Source organism: Hypanus sabinus, chromosome 9 (genome assembly GCF_030144855.1).
Source record: "Hypanus sabinus isolate sHypSab1 chromosome 9, sHypSab1.hap1, whole genome shotgun sequence".
Lineage (NCBI taxonomy): Eukaryota > Metazoa > Chordata > Chondrichthyes > Myliobatiformes > Dasyatidae > Hypanus > Hypanus sabinus.
The window spans coordinates 156203164-156224577 of record NC_082714.1 but is presented as its reverse complement, the minus strand read 5'-3'; the positions used below and the strand labels follow the sequence as shown (position 1 = coordinate 156224577).

The 21414-nt window shown below is 43.0% G+C and overlaps 1 protein-coding gene and 1 long non-coding RNA gene across 4 annotated transcripts in view; one reads left to right on the top strand and one right to left on the bottom strand.

The window, feature by feature from the left end:
• The first annotated feature begins 605 nt into the window (after nt 1-605).
• Nucleotides 606-9027, top strand: LOC132399942 (uncharacterized). The gene is made up of 2 exons (XR_009514144.1): nt 606-1295; nt 3664-9027. It is a non-coding gene; the product is annotated as an uncharacterized LOC132399942 (long non-coding RNA).
• Nucleotides 8355-21414, bottom strand: part of pxmp4 (peroxisomal membrane protein 4) — a 31906-nt gene continuing 18846 nt past the window's right edge. For all 3 annotated transcript variants that reach the window (XM_059980902.1, XM_059980901.1, XM_059980903.1), the window contains 3 exons: nt 16730-16792; nt 14336-14534; nt 8355-10706 (listed from right to left, as the gene is read on the bottom strand). In XM_059980902.1, coding sequence (XP_059836885.1) covers nt 10443-10706; nt 14336-14534; nt 16730-16792 — 526 coding nt within the window. In that variant the 3' untranslated portion in view covers nt 8355-10442. The remainder of the gene's footprint in view (nt 10707-14335; nt 14535-16729; nt 16793-21414) is intronic.

Here is a 21414-nt window from a genome sequence, read left to right as displayed (position 1 = left end):
AGGGGAGATTTGATAGAGGTATATAAAATTATGATGGGTATAGATAGAGTGAATGCAAGCAGGCTTTTTCCACTGCGGCTAGGGGAGAAAAATAAACAGAGGACATGGGTTAAGGGTGAAGGGGGAAAAGTTTAAAGGGAACATTTGGGGGGGGGGCTTCTTCACACAGAGAGTGGTGGGAGTGTGGAATGAGCTGCCAGATGAAGTGGTAAATGCGGGCTCACTTTTAACATTTAAGAAAAACTTGGGCAGGTACATGGATGAGGGGTGTATGGAGGGATATGGGTCAGTTGCAGGTCAGTGGGACTAGGCAGAAAAATGGTTCAGCACAGCCAAGAAGGGCCACAAGTCCTGTTTCTGTGCTGTAATGTTCTATGGTTTTATTGTACTTGGTGACATATGCATAGTACAGACTTGGATAATAAATCTAGTTTGAACTTTGGTAAAACTCTTCTAAGCTTATTTATTAAACAGTACTATCTGATTGAGGATGGACATCACCCAGTAGTCATATTCACAGCTGACGAGTCAGCAGTTAGCTACCAACACTCACCAATAAAAACCTGCTCGGCTGTTGCTAGGCTGAGCTATTGGGAAGAGCGGCTGCGTTATCAGTTCACAGTTCAGCCCAAAACTGCTCCAAACTTCTTTCACTTTCATACAGTTGTATTGCAGTTTTATCCACCAAAACAGGTGATAGATGCAGACTACTGCCATTGGTAAACAGACAAGGCAGGACTGTTTGATTCTCTGCCTAGACACCTAGGGCTGTAAATGTACTGAGGTTTCTGCAACAGAAGAGCACACAACATGGAGCCTCAAGGACGTCAATCAATGTATCTTAAATAGAGGATTTTAAAGTAAGTTTTGCTTTGCATCTCTAACACAGGACCTTTAAGACAAAATACTGTTTCTTGTGCTGAATTCCGTCATTGGAGACGAATTGATAGTTGTTTGAGTTGACCTTCAGAGAGACTATTTGAACTGGAGGAAAGAAGAGACGAGCACATAAAGGCTGTGTGTTTTTCAGTCCACATGAACCAGTGACTGGTTTTTGCTACCATTAATCAAAGGAGAGAGGACTTAATTCTGCCTGACCGCTTAGCCCATGCCATGAGGTCTTATGGGACATAAGTCACCCAGCTGATAAATTGGAGATCCACTCACTCTGAGTTTTAAAAAAAATAACCATATTAGCAGCATTGGAGGTGGCAATGTTCTGTTAAAACCGTTCAGTGCTCAACAATTCAGCAATGTTCCATTTTCAGACTTTGTACGCTCTTTGGAATTGCAAGGTATGTTTTCCACAGTATCCAGAGTTATGGACTGCTGGTCCGCAGACTCACAAAGGCAGCCAAGGTTTTTATATTCTAGCATTAAATAACTGTAATTTTAATCTGAGTCAGCAATAGAACTATCAAATTGAAATAAAAATCTAGTTTATTAATAGCTTTCGGGGTGGGGGAGAGAAAGCCTGCCATCAGCAACTGGTTTGATTTGTGCGATTCGGACCTATGAATCTGGTTGACTCATACCTGGCCTCTCAGCTCAAGGGCAACATGAGGGTGGCCCTGCCTACCTCAGGTTTGAGTGAGAACAATTTTCCTCCACACAGCGACTCAAACTATCACACAAAATCATCCACTTTCTAATTAAAAATTCATTCAGTTGTTCACCCTGAATCAGCCTTGCTTAACAGCTAATTTGCCAAAGGCAGTTCTGTAGTACATTATGAACACAAGAGATTCTGTAGATGCTGGGAATGCAAAGCAACACCCACAAAATGCTGGAGGAACCCAGCAGCTCTGGCTGTACCGATGGAGAGGAATAAACAGCCAGCATTTAGGACCAAAACCCTTCATCAAGAGTGAAAAAGTGGGGGAGGGAATGAAGTAAAAACTGGCAAGTAATAGGTGAAGCCAGGTGAGGGGGAAGGCAGGTGGGTGGTAGCTGTTGTAATATTTCCTGAGTCCAAGTGTGATTGAACTGCGTGGCATGCATGGGACTGCAAGAAACCATGCATTGACTTTGCGTAGTGACAGTAATGGGCTGGTCCCAACTTTAGAATGGTGGTTGTTAACACAAACAACGCATTTCATGGTATGTTTCCATGTACATGTGATTAATATATCTAAATCTGCTGCAATATTTCACGAGCAAGTCTGAACCTAATCTCACCCATCATCCAACCACAGTTTAACTGTTTGAAAACCACTCTTGGTCACCATTCCTCGTCCTAGCCAGTGACAGCCACAATTTCTCTGTCTGGCTGAGTGCATCCCTTGCATCACATGAGATGTCTTTATCCACCTACCACCAGACCTTCATCACCTCCAACGCATTCATCTGCATGGCCTTCCCAGCTAATCAGAAGACAAACACCTGATTAGATGACACACCAAATATTTATTTGCATACTTATATACTTAAGCCGATCACCCCTACTGAGCCATAGGCTGCTGATAGTGGCTCACCAGCCTCTGACCTGGGCCAGTCTTTCAAACTGTCCCCAAGTGTAGCCAATTTTTGAAGATCCCTCCTCTCCCAGGGATGAGGTTTTCAGAGCTTCTGCTGGCTTTCCGATAGTTCTGGGTTTTTACAGAATGGCTTTCTAGCATCATGCCCAACACTCCTCTTTTTGAAACAGGTTTAAAATGTTATTTACTCATCTCCAATTGTTTAACATTAATAAACAAAAGCAATCATAGATTTATCCACCATATTTCTCCAGCAACAAAGAATCTGAGGGACTGTGGGAGGAAAGGAATTGCTGACGTTTCAGGTTAAAATCCTGATTATTTCTTCAGAAAAGTCTTTAGAATAGTGCAGAGGAAAAAGAGTACACGAAAGGTCCAAAGCTTTGTCGAGGATTCAAGCCACCCATCCCACAATCTGTTTGACCCCCAGGAAGGAGGTACAGGAGCATCAGGACTCGGACTGACAGACTGGGTAACTGCTTCTTCCCTCAGTCTGTGACACTAATGAATACCCTGCCACCACCAACGTCTCATCACTAGGACGCCGACATGTACTGCACACTACATGCACTTTAAACTATAGTCTAATAACTTATTTATGGTAATATTGTTTTATGTGCAAAGTGTGTGATATAGGTTTTGAGGATACACTGTGGTCTGGAGGAACATTGTTTCATTTGGTTCTATATATGTATATCGTCAAGTCAAAGTCCTGTCCTGAGTCTTTGTGGCTCCTCAGGCCGGTGCTCATGCCAGTTTCTGTGGCGTGAAGCGACTGAGAGTACGAGACTTCCCCCCCCCCCCCACCCGAATAGGACGCCAGTCTATCGCAAAGTTGGCCCCCAGCACTTTTTTTGCCAGTACTCATTTTTCAGCTGGGTAGACTGGAGCATTGTGTGGTTAAATGCCTTGCTCAAGGACACACACGCTGCCTCGGCTAAGCTCAAACTCCTGACCTTCAGGTCGCTAATCGAACTCCCTAACAACTTGGCCACATGCCACACATATATATAGTCAGATGTCAATAAATTTGGACTTTACCTGGTTTGATACTGAACATTGTCTTATTGCTATTCCCTGAAGAACCTTGGGACATTTCACTATCCAAAAGTCACTTACAAATGCTGCTCATAGATAAGCAACTAATGATGGACTCTGATTCTTCTTATCTGCTTGATTTGAGTAGAGGTTGGTCAGAATCAGTCTTGAACTTTATCATCAGTTCCTGGAAAGCCCAGGGCACCTGTGGATGGCTGGCAACGAGAAGTTGGATCAAATCCAGTTACAAATGACACCAAGCCTCTGATAACAAAGCACAAGAGTCATTTGAATGGTTGCCCATCATACACAACGATGGCAGTTCTTCATGACCTGAACTGCACAATGAAACCTGTGCAAGAGTTTTTAAAGTGGAAAAGCCTTTGCACTGGGACAGCTCCACTCTCTCAACCTTGAAGGCTAGGTCCAGTAGTCACACTGGGGTCTTCCTTGCTTGCAGTAGATGACCATGACTTCTTCTGTGCCTTGTCATGCCCTTCCTTTTCCAATCTCAATACTTATTACTTATTTATTTATTTGTGCTTGCCGTCTTATATGTACTATATTGCCTTGACCCCAGATAAATGCTGTTTTGGCTAGCTATATTCATGTATGGTTGATTAACAGTTAAACTAGAACTTGAACTTATTTATTATTATTATCCTATTGTTTCTTTTCTGTATTTGCACAACTAATTGTCATTTGCACATTAGTCTATCTTTGCTGTGGGCAGTTTTCATTGACTCTATTGTGTTTCTTTGTATCTAATGTGACTGCCCAAAAGAAAATGAATCTCTGGGTAGTACATGGTGATGTATACAGTATGTATTCTGATAATGAATTTACTTTTGAACTTTGAAGCGGGCAGAACTGCCTTCCTGCCTGTTGGATCTCCTCTGCCCAGTCCTCTGGGGCTGACTTAACATTCTAGGACAACCATGTCCCCATTTCACTGGGATATGAGGCCCACAAGCTACCCTCACCTGGTTTAGCCTGCCTGTTAATGCAATGTATCGTGATGTAGTCACTGTGCATGTAGACAGCAACTTGCAGTACAGGTCAGAGCTGAATATACAGTTGGGACTAAAGGTGAGTGAGTTACCCCACAATGGACACAACAAGCCCTTTATCAGAGGTGTTACCACTCCCTGGACAATCCAGGTCCGCTCTTCTCCCCCCAGTCTGTGAAAACAGGACCAGCAACTCAGAAAGGCACAGCCTTTAAGATGAGTAAGAGCAATTTTAGATTTAGCATATATCACAAATTACTTCAACTGATTTCAGCAACGAATCTTCAGATCCGAATACGAACTGTGGATTAAATCTAAAATGCAGCTCTGAACAATGGGTTCCTAGGAACTGCGAACCACACTTAATTGGAAGACCAGACAAAGCTCATTTAATTACTTGGGTGTCTGTGGGTGCAAAGAAGGAGGTGTGAAGGTTATGTGTCTTTCAAAGGAGGCATTGTAAATATGGAATTGTCCTTTAATCTTCAGCATATAAAATGTCATAGTGTTGGTTCAAGGAGGCCTTTTTCTGCTAAAAGGGGTCTCAATAAGATGCCTGCTGTGTCTTATTTTGTTGAATGAAGAGACTGCTTCATATCTCCCAGTACTTCTCTCTGGTGACTTTCTTCACACCACAACAAAATACATGCTCAAGAAATACTATTTGTCACCACTGAAAATGCTCGAGCCACATTGATGATAAACAATAAAACAGATGAAAACCATTTTTACTATAGCATTTAATAGAAGATTGTTATTGCAATGAGCAAATTCAGTTAATATGACAAACTGAGTTGAAAGCCATCTTTCATGACGTGTTAATGAAATTTACATTAAAATTTTTGCCTCAACTTGGTTTTAATATTTAAAATTTAAATAAATGGACACAACAATCATCTAAATTCAAGGGTATTCATTCTTAGTTTGTTGAACAACTAATCCCACACAATCCAAGTGTTATTCTGGCACCTCCAAGAGGACTACAAACTTGTCATAAGTTTTGGAGGCTTGCGTGCCTCAATGACCTGGAGAGCTATTTTGGCTGGAGTCGGGGCTTTATGTTTTGGATCTTGATGGGGTCACCCATGCCAAACAGGTCAAAGGGTAGAGGCCAGACTAAGAGTGGTCCACTGGTCTTCCAGGTTCTGGGGGTTCAGCTCAGGGCTAACGACCCTGAGACTGATAAAACAAAATTGTTAAGGAAACGGTAATGAAGTATCCTTCCACATCTGAGTGTGATGGTATTCCTGAGTTTCCACTTGGGATTTGCATGACTGACAGTGAAAACTAAGCTACTGCCATGATGAAGGGAAGAGAAGAAGGACTTTTACTGCTGCCCTAAACATCAGCGACGCAAGGCAGTAGAGTAGTTCTGGTGATCCTGGATTGCAGACCCTCTCTTCCCAAGGTATGGTCCCTGGAACTACTCACGTTATTGCGGGTGTAATCAGCCAATGATCTATGTGACTGTAAAATAAAACTCTTCACCCCTGGCATTCTAGTTCTCTCAATTTTCTCTGAATTTCATTAATTAACAAAAGAACTACAGATGTTCAAAATCTGAAATGAAGTGCCAAAGATACTCAAGCAGATTAGGCAGCATCTACAGAAAGAAACAAGAGTTAGTCTATCAGGTTTCAGGTCTGGGAGCCTTCATTAGAACTCTAACTGCTTCTCTTTCTACAGATGCTGCTCGACTGGTGAGTATCAGAGCTCATGGATCAGCTTCAAAAGGCCAGAAGCCTGCCCACCAGAGGACATCATCGAAAGGCAGTGGCAGTGCTTCTGTGCTCGATGACTATGAACCGTGGAGAGCATTCTGACTGGTTGCATCACCATCTGGTGTGAAGGCACCAATGCACAGGATCTGAAAAAAGCTGCAGAGTGTTGTAAACTCAGCCAGGTCCATCAAGGGCACCGGCCTCCCTACCATCGAGGACATCTTCTAAAAGTGATGCCTCAAGAATGCGGTGCCTAACATTAAGGATACTCACCACTCAGGACATTCCCTCCTTTCATTACTATCATCAGGGAGGAGGCACAGGAGCCTGAGGTCACACACTCAACATTTTAGAAACCGTTTCTTCCCCTCCACCATCAGACTTCTTAATGGTTTACGAACCAATGAACACTACCTCACTACTTTGCTCTCTATTTTCCAATTCTTTTTATATATATTTCTTATTGTAGGAAATAGAATATTTTTGTATTGTATTATATTGCTGCCAGCAAAACAACAAATTTCATGACATGTCAGTGATAACAAAACTGATTCCGATTATTTTCAAGCACAATTTATGTTGATCAGAGGGCAGGGGGTGGAATGAGCAAAAGGAATGTCTGTAATACAGTGGAGACTAAGATTCTCCAGATGAGAAATGCTGTTGTTGCCCTCAAAAGCAATGTGATGAAGACTCAGATTTATATATCATACATTGAAAAAGTGAAATGTCCCATTTGCACTTAACAACCAACACACGCTAAGGATGTGCTGGGGGGCAGCCCACAAGTATCACTGCACATTCCGGCACCAACATGGTAGGCGCACCACGTTCAACACAACATAACAGAACGAACCAAGCAACAGCAGCAAAACAAGCCCTATTCCTCCCTCCCATTCACATACAAAGTTCTCTGACTCCAAGGCAGGCTGGTAAATCACAGCTGACTGGACTGAGAAAGTACAGGGGGAAATGAATGAGGGCAGTGAAGAGATTATAAACACACTGGAACTGCAGAACACAAGAGCAGTGGAAAAAGTGAAATCATCGAGGAAAGAGGAGAATTCAGCAAATAAATAGCAACTGTGGAGAGAGCAGAACTTAGTTAATGCTATATGTGAATGTCTTAACTATTCTGCTTACTATCTGTACTTGTTCATATTTTAATAGTTCCCTTGTGTCCTCTGCTTCTCACTTTACAGATGTTGCTCCATTCCTTACAGGTCCAACACAAAAAGTTTCACATGTTGCCATAGGGATAAATTGGGTAGACAGTCAGAATCTTTGCTCCCCAGGGTGGAAATGTGATGATTTGCATTTAAGGTGAGAGTGGGGAAGTTTGAAGGAGACATGGAGGGCATATTTTTAACCATTATAGAGCACTACAACACATAAACAGGCCCTTCAGCCCATCTAGTCCATGATGAACTGTTATTCTGTCTAGCCCCATCAACCTGAACTTGGACTGTTGCCCTCCACACCCCTTCCATCCATGTACTGTAACTACGCAAACTTCTTTAATTTTGTAATTGAACCTGCATCTGTCACTTCCACTGGCAGCTCATTCCACACTCGCACCACCCTTTGAGTGAAGAAGTTTTCCCTCAGTGGACCCTTAAATATTTCATCTTTAACCTATGACCTCCATTTCTAGCCCCACCCAACCTCAGTGCAAAAGCCTGATTGCACGTGAGAGTGAGGAACGAGCTGCCAGGCAGTGTGCAGTCAATCCAGACAATAAAGGTCTTTGAAGAGCACAGTGCATCTTTATACTGCAGGGTACCAGAGCCATTTGGTACACAGAGACGAGGTAAATAAGGGAATCTAGGGTGACGTTTAATATCTGTCAGCTATTTTACAAATTTTGAAGTATTGTTGGTTTTTAAACATGCAAAATCTATTGACACAATACACCAGGTATGACCTCACCAACATCTTGTATAATTGCAGCGTCATGTCCAGATAGCACCTACCTTTGCCAGTTTATTGTCATTTATGTATATTCCCAAAAGGAACAACATTCCTTCAAACCGAGGTGCACAACACAGTACATGTAACACACACATGACACAAATAAATTAAAAATATTCATCAACAAATTTAGATGATAGGTTAAAATATCAAGTATCCAAGTTGTTTATTAATAGGATGATTACCTGCAGAACCAATAGCGATCTTTGCAGGATACAAGGTGATTGGAGGCTCGGCTCGGCGGTGCTGCCCCCTCCATCACTGCAACCCCCCCCCACCCCACCCCCGCCCGCCCAGTCAATTTTAACACTGCCTTCAATTTCTCAAGTTTCAATTATAACCAACTGTCTCTGAAGGACTTCTGTGAAGTATTCAGGAGGTTCATGTCGAAGTCAACCCAGGCTAGGCCTTTCACAGTGAACAGTAGGGCCTTGGAGAACTGAGTGGCATGGGAGTACACATACATAGCTACCTGGTATCACAGGGGGATGAAGAGAATAGCACGCTGGCCTTCAGCAGACAGGATGCAGAATATAGGACTTGGGGCACCATGTTGCAATTGTACAAGAGTCATAAACCAGCTTCTTCCAGTTGGTAGAATGGTTTGGCTGAGACTAGGAACAGCAACAAAATCTGTGTAGGATGGTAGCAGGGAAATATGCCAGTGGAGAGCCTACTTTGCACTCAGAATTTTTTTATCCTCCCTGTACTTCCTTAGGCACATCATATGCAAGGAGTTCCCAATTAGATGAAACAACTTCTCTGTTCGCTACAGTAGATGCACACAGTCCTGAAGATTAGATACAGATACCAGTCGGGAGAAGAGCCACCAGTGCCCCCCCCCCCCACCTCATCCCTGCCTCCATATTAACCACCAACTCACTGGCCTCTACTGGACCACTAGGTAGGTCATGTGAATTTTGAACTTAATATTAAAAAAAACTTTTAAAAAATCTACATCCAGTGCTACAATCTTAGTCGACACCAAGTGGTGCCTACAGCAGCATTAGTAAGGTCTGAATCTAAACCATTACAGCATGAGGGAATATGAGACTGGTCAGAGTATTCCTGAAAGGAAGTACATTGTCAACCGTGCTTAGTTTGACACAGAAGAGATTCTGTGAACGCCGGAAATCCAAAGCAACACACCAAATGCTGGAGAAACTCGGCAGGTCAGGCAGCATCTATGGAGAGGAATAGACAGTCAATGTTTCAGGCTGAGTTTCTTTATCAGGACCGGGAAGGAGGGAGGAGGAAGCCTGAATAAGAAGGTGGGAAAGAGTACTGATGAAGAAGGTAAGTGCTAGGTGAAACCAGGTGAGGCGGAAAGATAGGTGATTGTGGGAGAGAGATTCAGAACTCAGCAAATCAGACCCAAAACATTGACTCCATAGATGTCTGACAACATAACAACCTCACTTAATTTCAATCTCTCACCCAGGACATGTTCTCTTCTTACTGCTACCTATCATCAAGAATATACAGAGCCTCAGGACTCACACCACTAGGTTCAGGAACAGTTGTTACCCCTCAACCGAAGGGGATAAATTTAGTCAACTTGATTTGCCCCATCATTGAAATGTTTCCACAACCTATGGACTCAATTTCAAGGATTCTTCATTTCATGTTCTCAATAACTACTGCTTGCTTATTTATTATTTTATTTACTTATCAATCTACCCATTTATTTATTTTCTCTTTCTTTGTGTATTTCCACAGTTTGTTGTTTTTTGCACACTGGTTGAACACCCAAGTTGGTGTGGTCTTTCATTGACTCTATTAAGGTTATTATTCTATTATTGATTTCAAAGTTCAAAGTACACTTTATTATCAAAGTTTGTATAAATTACACTAACTTGAGCTTCTTCTGCTTAACAGGCAGCCACAAAAACACAAAAGAACCCAATTTAAAAGAAGGTAATGCCAACAGGAAACTGAATCTTCAACTTGTACATGATGACATATTATGTACTTTGAACTTTGACCAGCAGAGTTCCTCCAGCATTTTGTGTGCATTGCTCCGTGCTTAGCCTTTCTGCTTTGGAAAGGTAACTTACCTACATGTTTAGTAAGTGTCAAAGTGTCAGAGATACCTTGAGCCCTACTGTGATGGACTTGTGAGCTGATTGGTAAATTGCATCAAGTAAGTAAAGCCTTCAGGAAGAGGGAAAAAAATTAATGTAGTAAATCCGAAAGTATCGTCCTGATTTGCTTTGGTCTTTATCTCATTGGCCAGTCCTCTTTTTGTTGTGAAGCAGAAAGTCCGATAAATCGTGCCAAATATTGCTGTCGTCGTAAAGGTAGGACATAGATGACTGGAGAGACGGTTGCAGTGTGTGTGGGTGGTACTCAAACAGCCACAGGACGAGACCCCACACCAACGCAGCAAACAGCGGGAATGGGTCCCGCTTTGTCTCCGGGAAGTAACCCTTCTCGACCGCCAGGCGAGAAAGTCCAAACAGAACGCGGGACAGCAGGTACATGTTTATCTGTTAAGAAATAAAATGGAGAGAAGTAACAGGGTGCTTGTTAAGATGAAAGATACCCATCAACAAACGTGGGGAAGGAGGGGGCGAGGAAAATTTGGATTTAGGTGCCATTTTGGCAACCAATAAAGTGACTTTTAATTGAGCAGAACAAATCTTTTCCTGAAATAACATCAGTCACGTGACTATGAGGGGTATAGCGGGCTATAGTGGACTATAGTCTGAGTGCATGTTGATGGTACTAGGCAGAATAACAGTTCAGCACAGACCAGATGGGCTGTACTGGTCTATGATTTGATGACATATTAACACATCCTCAAATATCATTCAAAAGTCTGTATGGGGGCAAATAAGTATATTCTCAGGTTTGTTATTGATAAAATATTTAAGCACCCTTTGCATTTTTAGCAGATTTTATGGCTGCAGATCACCCTAAGTACACTTGGTTCCAGTTGCACAGCTTGCTTGTACTCTGGTTCAGACTAATCAGTGAGAGATATTGGATCATCTGAACTGGCAAACAATTGGGCGCCAGAATATTGGAGTTTTTCTGTAGTTTTGAAATACTCATCACCATCATCATATGCCGTGTTGCATGACCATGATTGTTCTTGTCAAATTTTTCTACAGAAGTGGTTTGCCATTGTCTTCTTCTGGGCAGTGTCTTTACAAGACGGGTGACCCTGGCCATTATCAATACTCTTCAGAGATTGTCTGCCTGGAGTCAGTGGTCACATAACCAGGACTTGTGATATGCACCTGATGCTCATATGACCATCCCCCACCTCTCCCATGGCTTCACGTGATCCTGATCGGGGTGGAGGGGGGCTCAGCTGGTGCTACATCTTGCCCAGGGGTGACCTGCAGGCTAGCGGAGAGAAGAAGCACTTTACATCTCCTTTGGTAGAGATGCATCTCCACCACACCACCTGGACCTCTGATTACCATTGTAAAAAATATTTTTGTTACTTATTTCAGTAATTGTTTACCTACGCTGCAGACAATCAGAGGAGTGAAGCGAAGTTATGATGATGCTAAACGATGACTCCTTTGCTTACATCTTTGGAAACAGCTCTATTTCTATTTTTTGATATCTCTTTTGTTCCTTTTCAAGGTTCTTTTGAAGACCCTGAACTGGAGTTACACTCTTACTTCAGTTCTTTGCAGGAATGGGACCCACTCTCAGGGCCTCACAAGCAGCTGTTTTGATATCAGAAGGACAGAGCCTGGAAAACTAGGTGTGTTCAGGTTGCCAGAATTTTGTGACTCTGGGACTTGCTGATCCAAGGCCGGTGCCCCTGACTGAGGCATCGGAGAACACGGAATATCTGGAGCAGCAGGTTAGCTGCTGTGGGGTGTGTGCTCAGAGACCTGAGCCTTTCTGAGGCCGACTCTCCGGGTGTAACAGATTTTTAACATAATAAATCAGTGAGTTGTTTGTTATGTCTCCACTCTTGCTGTGAAACAGGGATACGTCTTTCCCTTATTAGGGGGAGGGGGAGAGGGAGAGGGGGAGAGAGTCAGTCTGTGGTATGTTGAATTACTGGGTGAACAAGCAGTCATTTGGATTCTGCAAGTCTGTGTCTTTACTGATGCCTTGCTGCACGCTTGAGTGCTCGGTGGAGGGCGTCGATGCTTTTTCACTGGTGGGGGAGGTGGGGGTCGTTGCCTTGCTGCTGTTTGTGCGTGGGCGGGACTTTGGGGGTTCTAACATTTAACTGTCATTTATTCTTCAGGGCATTCATGGATATTTGTGAAGAAAAAGAATTTCAGGATGTACAGTTGAAGTCAGAAGTTTCCATACACCTTAGCCAAATACATTAGAACTCAGTTTTTCACAACTCCTGACTCTTAATCCTAGAAAACATTCCCTGTCTTAGGTCAGTTAGGATCACTACTTTATTTTAAGAATGTGAAATGTCAGAATAGTAGTAGAGAGAATGATTTATTTCAGCTTTTACTTGTTTCATCATATTCCCAGTGGGTTAGAAGTTTACATACACTTTATTAGTATTTGGTAGCATTGCCTTTAAATTGTTTAACTGGGGTCAAACGTTTTGGGTAGCCTTCCACAAGCTTCTCACAATAAGTTGCTGGAATTTTGTTCCATTCCTCCAGACAGAACTGGTGTAACTGAGTCAGGTTTGCAGACCTCCTTGCTCACACGTGCTTTTTCAGGTCTGCCCACAAATCTTCTATCGGATTGAGGTCAGGGCTTTGTGATGACCACTCCAATACCTTGACTTTGTTGTCCTTAAGCAATTTTGCAGCAACTTTGGAGGTATGCTTGGGGTCATTGTCCATTTGGAAGACCCATTTGTGACCGAGCTTTAACTTCCTGGCTGATGCCTTGAGATGTTGCTTCAATATATCCACATAATTTTCCTTCCTCATGATGCCATCTATTTTATGAAGTGCACCAGTTCCTCCTGCAGCAAAGCATCCCCACAACATGATGCTGCTACCCCCATGCTTCACGGTTGGGATGGTGTTCAGCTTGCAAGCCTCACCCTTTTTCCTCCAAACATAACAATGGTCATTATGGCCAAACAGTTCAATTTTTGTTTCATCACGGCAGAGGACATTTCTCCAAAAAGTAAGATATTTGTCCCTACGTGCACTTGCAAACTGTAGTCTGGCTTTTTTATGGCAGTTTTGGAGCAGTGGCTTCTTTCTGCTGAGCAGCCTTTCAGGTTATGTCGATATAGGACTTGTTCTACTGTAGATATAGATACTTGTCTACCCGTTTCCTCCAGCATCTTCACAAAGTCCTTTGCTGTTGTTCTGGGATTGATTCGCACTTCTCGCACCAAAGTACGTTCTTCTCTAGGAGACAGAATGTGTCTCCTTCCTGAGCGGTATAATGGCTGCGTGATCCCATGGTGTTTATACTTGCATACTATTGTTTGTACAGATGAATGTGGTACCTTCAGGCGTTTGGAAATTGGTCCCAAGGATGAACCAGACTTGTGGAGGTCCACAATTTCTTTTTCCTGAGATCATGACTGATTTCTTTTGATTTTGTTTGTAAACTTCTGACCCACTGGAATTGTGATACAGTCAATTAGAAGTAAAATGATCTGTCTGTAAACAACTGTTGGAAAAATTACTCATGTCATGCACAAAGTAGATGTCCTCAAAGTCTTGCCAAAACTATAGTTTGCTAACATAAAATCTGTGGAGTGGTTAAGCAATGAGTTTTAATGACTTCAACCTAATTGTATGTAAACTTCTGACTTCAACTGTACGTTGTATGCATTTCTCTGACATTAAATGTACCTATTGAATTACACATTGTAAACGTTGTCAAATGCAATGAGGTAATTTAAACAAAAAATTATCTATTTATGTTCATTGAAGATTTAAGTACTGACCAGAGCACTTTGACTATAAATTTACTAGCAAAATCTTCCAGTAAAAAGTTTCCAGTAAAATGTAACACACTGAGATATAAATAGTTAAATTGCTTCAGCCATGTAGCAGCTCAAAGTGCCACCTCCAGGTAAAACAAGATACTGTGGATGTAAAACAAGGGTGAAGGGCTCTCAACGGTTCCAAATCATGGTTACCAAAAGTTTCAAATGCACCATTGTGCATCACCGAACAAGGAAAATAATAATATTTTTCTTTACCTGACTGTTGATGTGGTTGTTGTCTCCGAACACCAACCAGCCTCCAACACAAGCTGCCAGGAATGAGTGGAATTGTGCCTTCTCACTCTGCCACCAGCACTGCACTGCCAACAGAGACTTGTACGTGAAGACAAAGAGGGCCAGGTTTCGCGAATGAGTATAGGTGGCGAGGGCGATGGCTTTCAGTTTGTCCAGGAGGCTGAATACACAATGAAAAACATGAGGATAACAGATAAAATTCTTCCTCTGCTCTCTTCACTGATGTTTTTACCCTACCCAAGGGTAAGGAGAACTTTGTGCTTGTTTCAGTGGTGCATTTACCCACTGCACATCACTTGTTATGGGTTTTGCTCTGCCGATGGGAAGTTCCTCAGGAGTATTCCAAGTCTAAACAGGCTAACAAACATACACAAGATGCTGGTGGAACACAGCAGGCCAGGCAGCATCTATAAGGAGAAGCACTGTCGACATTTCGGGCCGAGACCCTTCGTCAGGAGTTAGTCCTGATTCGCGGCCCAAAACGTCGACAGCGCTTCTCCCTATAGATGCTGCCTGGCCTGCTGTGTTCCACCAGCATTTTGTGTGTGTTGCTTGAATTGCCAGCATCTGCAGATTTCCTCGTGTTTGTTTAACAAACATACCCCATCCTTCCTGTAGGGAACCTTCACTGTAAGTGTAGTGGTTACTGCCACACATTAGAGCACCAGCGATCACTGATCCTGCCAATGTCTGTAAGGAGTTTGTATCTTCTCCCCTTGATCTTCCTCTGAGTGCTCTGGTTAGACCATAAGACGCAGGAGCAGAATTAGGCCATTTGGCCTATTGAGTCTGTTCTGCCATTCCATTATGGCTGATTTATTATCCCTCTCAACACCATTCTCCTGCCTCCTCCCTTTGATGCCCTGACTAATCAAGACAATATCAACCTCCACTTTAAATAAACCAAGTGCCTTGGCCTCCACAGCCTTCTGTGGCAATGAATTCCACAAATTCACCACCGTCTGATTAAATAAGTTCCTCCTCATTTCTGTTCTAAAGGGATGCCCATGTAGTCTGAGGCTGCGGCCTCTGGTCCTAGACTCCCCCACAACCAGAAACATCCACTCTATCTAGGCTTTTCAATATTAGATAGGTTTCAATGAGATCCCTCATTCTTCTAAACTCAAGCAAGTACAGGCACAGAGCCATCAAATGCTCCTCGTACTTTAGTCCTTCCATTCCCATTCCCACAGTCATTCTTGTGACCCTCCTCCGGACATCTCCAATACCAGCACGTCTTTTCATAGATAGGGGGCCATAATAGCATGGTACAATGCTATTACAGCTCGCGGCATTCTGCAGTTTGGAGTTCAATTCCAGCGCTGTTCTGTAAGGAGTCTCTGTATGTCCTCCCTGGAATGAGCAGGTTTTCCCTAGGTGCTCCAGTTTCCTCCCGCAGTCCAGAAACATACCGGCTAGGTTAATCGGTTGTTATAAGTTGTCCCGTGATTAGGTTAGGATTAATCGGGGTTGTGGGGTTGCTGGGGCAGCATGGTTCAAAGGGCCAGAAGGGCCTGTTCCGCACTCTTTCACTAAATAATAAACAAAAACTGCTGCATTCCTCCCACATCCCAAAGATGTAGAGGTCAGTGATTTGTGAGCACTGGTGGCAGTGCAAAACTTGCCAGCTTTTCCAGCACATCCTCAGAATGCACTGGTCGCTGATGCAAACGATGTGCTTCAGTGTATATTTTAATATATACATATATGTGTATATGTATAAAGCTAATCTCTCACACGCAGAGTTACAAAACAACTTCTATTTACAATAGACAGAAAGGTCATCGTGTACAGCATCTCCTCAGTACCAGGGTGCAACGTGCAACTGGTGCTCAAACAGGTCGTGTGGAATACACACACATATTGCCTGCACTGTATTAGTGTGCTGGGCACATTTCACATTCTTATGGGATTAGATGAAGAAAGATCTGAACAGGAAGACTGAACTTTTATGACTAAGATCGCATACAGGCATTGGAGGAGTTACATACTCCAGAGTGAAATACATTAAATCTATTTGAGCAAACCTCTGGAATAAGAAACACAGAAAATTTCATTTACAAACAGGTAGGGGGTAGGAAAGGGGTTTGTTTTGATGTTTTTGTGTCTGTTTATTTTTATGTTGTTCTGCTGAATATTGTGGGTAAGCATAATGGCACTGGGAGCGTAGCAACACTAGCGGGCTGCCCCCAGCACATCCTCAGACTGTGTTGTTTGTTAAGGCAAATGACACATTTTACTGTATGTTTTGATGTACATGTGATTAATAAGGCTAATCTCATCGCTCCGCGTTTAGAGACAAACATGGCAGTTACAACATCAGCAATATTAACTTAGCATACATCAGGTACTTACCTTCCTTTCTTAAACAGGAATGTCATCACAAGAGCGTGTGGGGCTCGAATTTTGGCTCCATAGCTTGAAATTTTAAAAAAGTACAGATCAATATTGTACACAAATGGCAATTTTGTCGATAACAAAATAGAACCTGTATTGTACCAGAGTGCTTTGCAACTAGTGATCATGCAACATTATGCTAACAGACCCTGAGTATACGACAAACTGCAGAAAGATTAGCAGATTCAGTTACTGAAAGAATGCCAAGTACACTGATTAAACAGGTGAACAGAATATACCTTGTCCTTGAACTAAGGCACTTGAACTAAGTTTCACTTGTGTATAAAGGAGAGACTACGCTATTTTTTCAAAGCTATCACCAGCTCTTATACAGAGCAAACACAAGGAAATCTGCAGATCCTGGAAATTCGAGCAACACACGCAAAATGCTGGTGGAACACAGCAGGCCAGGCAGCATCTATAGGGAGAAGCACTGTCGACGTTTCGGGTCGAGACCCTTGGTCAGGACTGAGTCTCATACAGAGCTAGTTTTTCCTTGCTGCCGGTAAAATAAACATGCTTACGACCAACCCACTCGAGTTAATTGTTATTTGTTATAAGACGTAGCAAAAAGGTGCTCGGTAGGTTTAAACAGCCATGGAGTCTTCAGTGCACATCCCCAGCAACATTCACATCCCATAATATATCAAAACTACTCCTTGTATAAGCAGGTTTCTCAAGCAATCCTCCTGGCTAGACTTTTTCCAGGACAATGAACTCACAGGGCCCTTTACCTCAAGTGCAGTTAATTGTTGATTATCGGACAGCATGGAGGGTTGCAGTCACAAGCAGCGTACAACGTGCCGAGGTAGCAAGGACCAACATGCTCGTCAATAAAAGAGCCAGAAGAAAAGCCAGAGCTGCATCACCCAGACCATCTTCCTCCTTCACCTGCAGCTGCTCCATAAAGTGAAAATAGCCCAAGTCCACAACCCCAAGAACCATCAGAAAAAGTGTCACACCATCGCCTCTCGACACGTATGGATGCCACCGCCAATTTCCAAAATTGTAATTCCTCCCTAAGCACCAGAACAGGGAATAGAAACTTCAGTTCTGACCCCACAGCAGAGGTGTGTGGGCTTCAGCCCCCTCTTGATGACCGTGGACCATTCACTAACATCTGCAGAACAATTCATACATTATAGACAATAGGTGCAGAAGTAGACCATTTGGCCCCTTGAGTCTGCACCGCCATTCTGAGATCATGGCTGACCATTCACTATCAATACCCAGTCCCTGCCTTGTCCCCATATCCCTTGATTCCCCTATCCATCAGATATCTATCCAGCTCCTTCTTGAAAGCATCCAGAGAATTGGCCTCCACCGTCTTCCGAGGCAGTGCATTCCACACCTCCACAACTCTCTGGGAGAAGAAGCTCTTCCTCAACTCTGTTTTAAATAACTGACCTCTTATTCTCAATCCATGCCCTCTGGTACTGGACTCTCCCAACATCTGGAACATATTACCTGCCTCAATCCTATCAAATCCTTTAATTATCTTAAACGTTTCAATCAGATCCCCTCTCAATCTCCTCAATTCCAGCGTGTACAAGCCCAATCTCTCCAATCTCTCTGCGTAAGACAGCCCTGCCATCCCAGGAATCAACCTAGTGAATCTACGCTGCACTGCCTCAATTGCCAGAATGTCCTTCCTTAAACCTGGAGACCAAAACTGTACACAATATTCCAGGTGTGGTCTCACCAGGGCCCTGTACAAATGCAAAAGAACATCCTTGTTCTTGTATTCAATTCCCCTTGTAACAAAGGCCAACATTCCATTTGCCCTCTTCACTGCCTGTTGCACTTGCTCATTCACCTTCATTGACTGGTGAACTAGGACTCCTAGGTCTCTTTGCATTTCTCCCTTACCTAACTCGACACCGTTCAGACAATACTCTGCCCTCATGTTCCAGCTTCCAAAGTGGATAACTTCACATTTATTCACATTGAATGACATCTGCCAAGTATCTGCCCACTCACTCAGCCTATCCAAGTCTCCCTGTATTCTCCTAACGTCTTCTTCGCATGTCACACTGCCACCCAGTTTAGTATCGTCAGCAAACTTGCTGATATAGTTTTCAATGCCCTCATCTAAATCATTGACATAAATCGTAAAGAGCTGTGGTCCCAATACAGAGCCCTGTGGTACCCCACTAGTCACCTCCAGCCAGTCTGAGAAACACCCATTCACTGCTACCCTTTGCTTTCTATCTGCCAACCAGTTTTCTATCCATGTTGAAACCCTGCCCCCAATGCCATGAGCTCTGATTTTACTCACCAATCTCCTATGTGACACCTTATCGAATGCCTTCTGAAAATCTAGGTACACAACATCCACTGGCTTACCCTCGTCTAACATCCTTGTTACACCCTCAAAAAACTCCCAACAGATTAGTCAAGCATGATTTGCCCTTGGTAAATCCATGCTGGCTCGGCCTAATCCTATTACTGCCATCTAGATGTGCCACTATTTCGTCCTTAATAATGGACTCAAGCATCTTCCCCACGACTGACGTTAGGCTAACAGGGCGATAGTTCTCAGTTTTCTCCTTCCCTCCCTTCTTGAAAAGTGGGACAACATTAGCCACTCTCCAATCTTCAGGAACTGATCCTGAATTATGTGACCACCTGGTTCATAAATGAAAGCTCTACAACCAGGGGTTCTCAACTTTTCTTTTAATGCCATGGACCAGAACTATTAAGAAGGGGGTCAATGGACCCCAGGTTGGGAACCCCTGTGCTAGACAAACCAAAATGCATTAATTACTGTACACTACAGAACACATCGACTCATCTATTAAAAAGCTGCTGCTGGAGAAATCTCATTCCCCACTAACGATCTGGAGAAAATTGGCTGGATTGAGAGACTGGCTTAACAGAAAATGGTTTCTCACATTAAAGGAAAAAAAAAATCAGAGACCCAGCAAAGTTTTGGATGAAAACCTGCTCCTTTGGGGGGTTTTCCCCTCAGCACAGGTATACAACGACCACATGAAAGGAATAGTCAAAATTATTGAGGAAATCATCACCTACAATACTGCCTGGACAGGAAAAGAAATAGACAGTTGATCTCAAAAAGGGAAGCATTGATCTCACATGCAAAGCAGATGTGCAAGAGCCATTTCAATCCGTCATTTTAAAAAAATTATCAAGTAGCAATATGCAAAAATAAAAGCACATGGACGCACAGAAACACACTAAAATAAAAATCAGGTTGACTAAAAATAAAACTCATTCCTAACGATTGTATCTTGGGATCTGTACACGACAACTTCCAGCTGCCCACTTTTCCCAGTGAGGCAATCACCACATTCAGCAAGGTTGAACGAAGGGACAGCATGAAGAAAAAGGAAGGTAACGAACAGGAAATAAAAGCTACTTAAAGAAATATTAACATTAAAATCCAAATTTTTGTAAGTGTAATTCCTATCTGCAAGATTATTAATTCCAAACTGTGTTTCAGATTTTAGGAATGAGGAAACTAAAGGAGTTGAACTTGTTATGTCCGTAACCCCCTCCTTTGTGAGAATCGCAAGATCACTTGTTGGGTTGGGAAAAGAGACGTGCAGGCTGACTCGTTTCCCCGGCGGTGTAAAGCTACGGAACATGGCCATTGTCTCTGGAAGACCAAGTTGTATATTGAGTACTGTACTATTCATTGAAGCCCCTCAGGGGATGACCAGAGTGGGCTGGTTAGGGGATTGCATCATCCCAACCTGATTGACATCGGAGACCCCGTGAGGAAGTATAAAAGAGGGTCTGGGGAACAACCCCTTCAGACGCACCAGAAGAAACGTTAAGCGACCACGTAACAGCAGGAAGTCATCTGAAAGAAGCCACGTGCATTCGATTCCGTGCCTGAAATCAGTGGCTGGAACCACGGAAAACAGCTTTTAGCTAACAACGGGGAAGCCCGCTCCCCTGACTCAACGGATCGGCATCTTAAAAGACCTGGGGCAAGTTTAAACCGCATCACTTTTAAACCCAACAACGCTGCAGCTTGAATGAACTGATAGTGACTTATCTTTCCATTGAACAATACAGTAACCCCTAGACAACGATAGAGTTATTTCTTATCGGTTATTATTATACCCGCACTTAGATTTAGTATTGACGACATATATTATCTGTATGTTTGCATTAATCTTCTTTTTGTGCTCTTTATCAATAAATACTTTTAAAAATAGTACCATCAGATTTCAACGGACCTCTCTATCTTTGCTGGTAAGTGATCCAGTTACGGGAATTCGTAACAAACTCCAGACATGCATGTGGTCTGGTGATGGTATGAATTTTCTCCACAATTTAAGAGTGATTACCACAATTTGAATTACCAAGTGCCGTAGGATAACGTAGTGGTTAGTGTAACACTGATACGGTGCCAGCTTGTAAGATTGGAGTACAATACCCGCCACTGTCTGTAAAGAGTTTGTACGTTTTCCCCGTGACTGTGTGGGTTTACTCCTAGTGCTCTAGTTTCCTCCCAAATTCCAAAAACATACAGAAGTCATTTAGTGAGCTGTGAACATGCCATGTTGAAGCCTAAAGTGCGGCAACACTTGCAGGCAGCGCCCAGCGGCATCCTCAGACTGTGTTGGACACAGATGCAAACAAGACCATAAGACTTAGGAGCAGAATCAGGT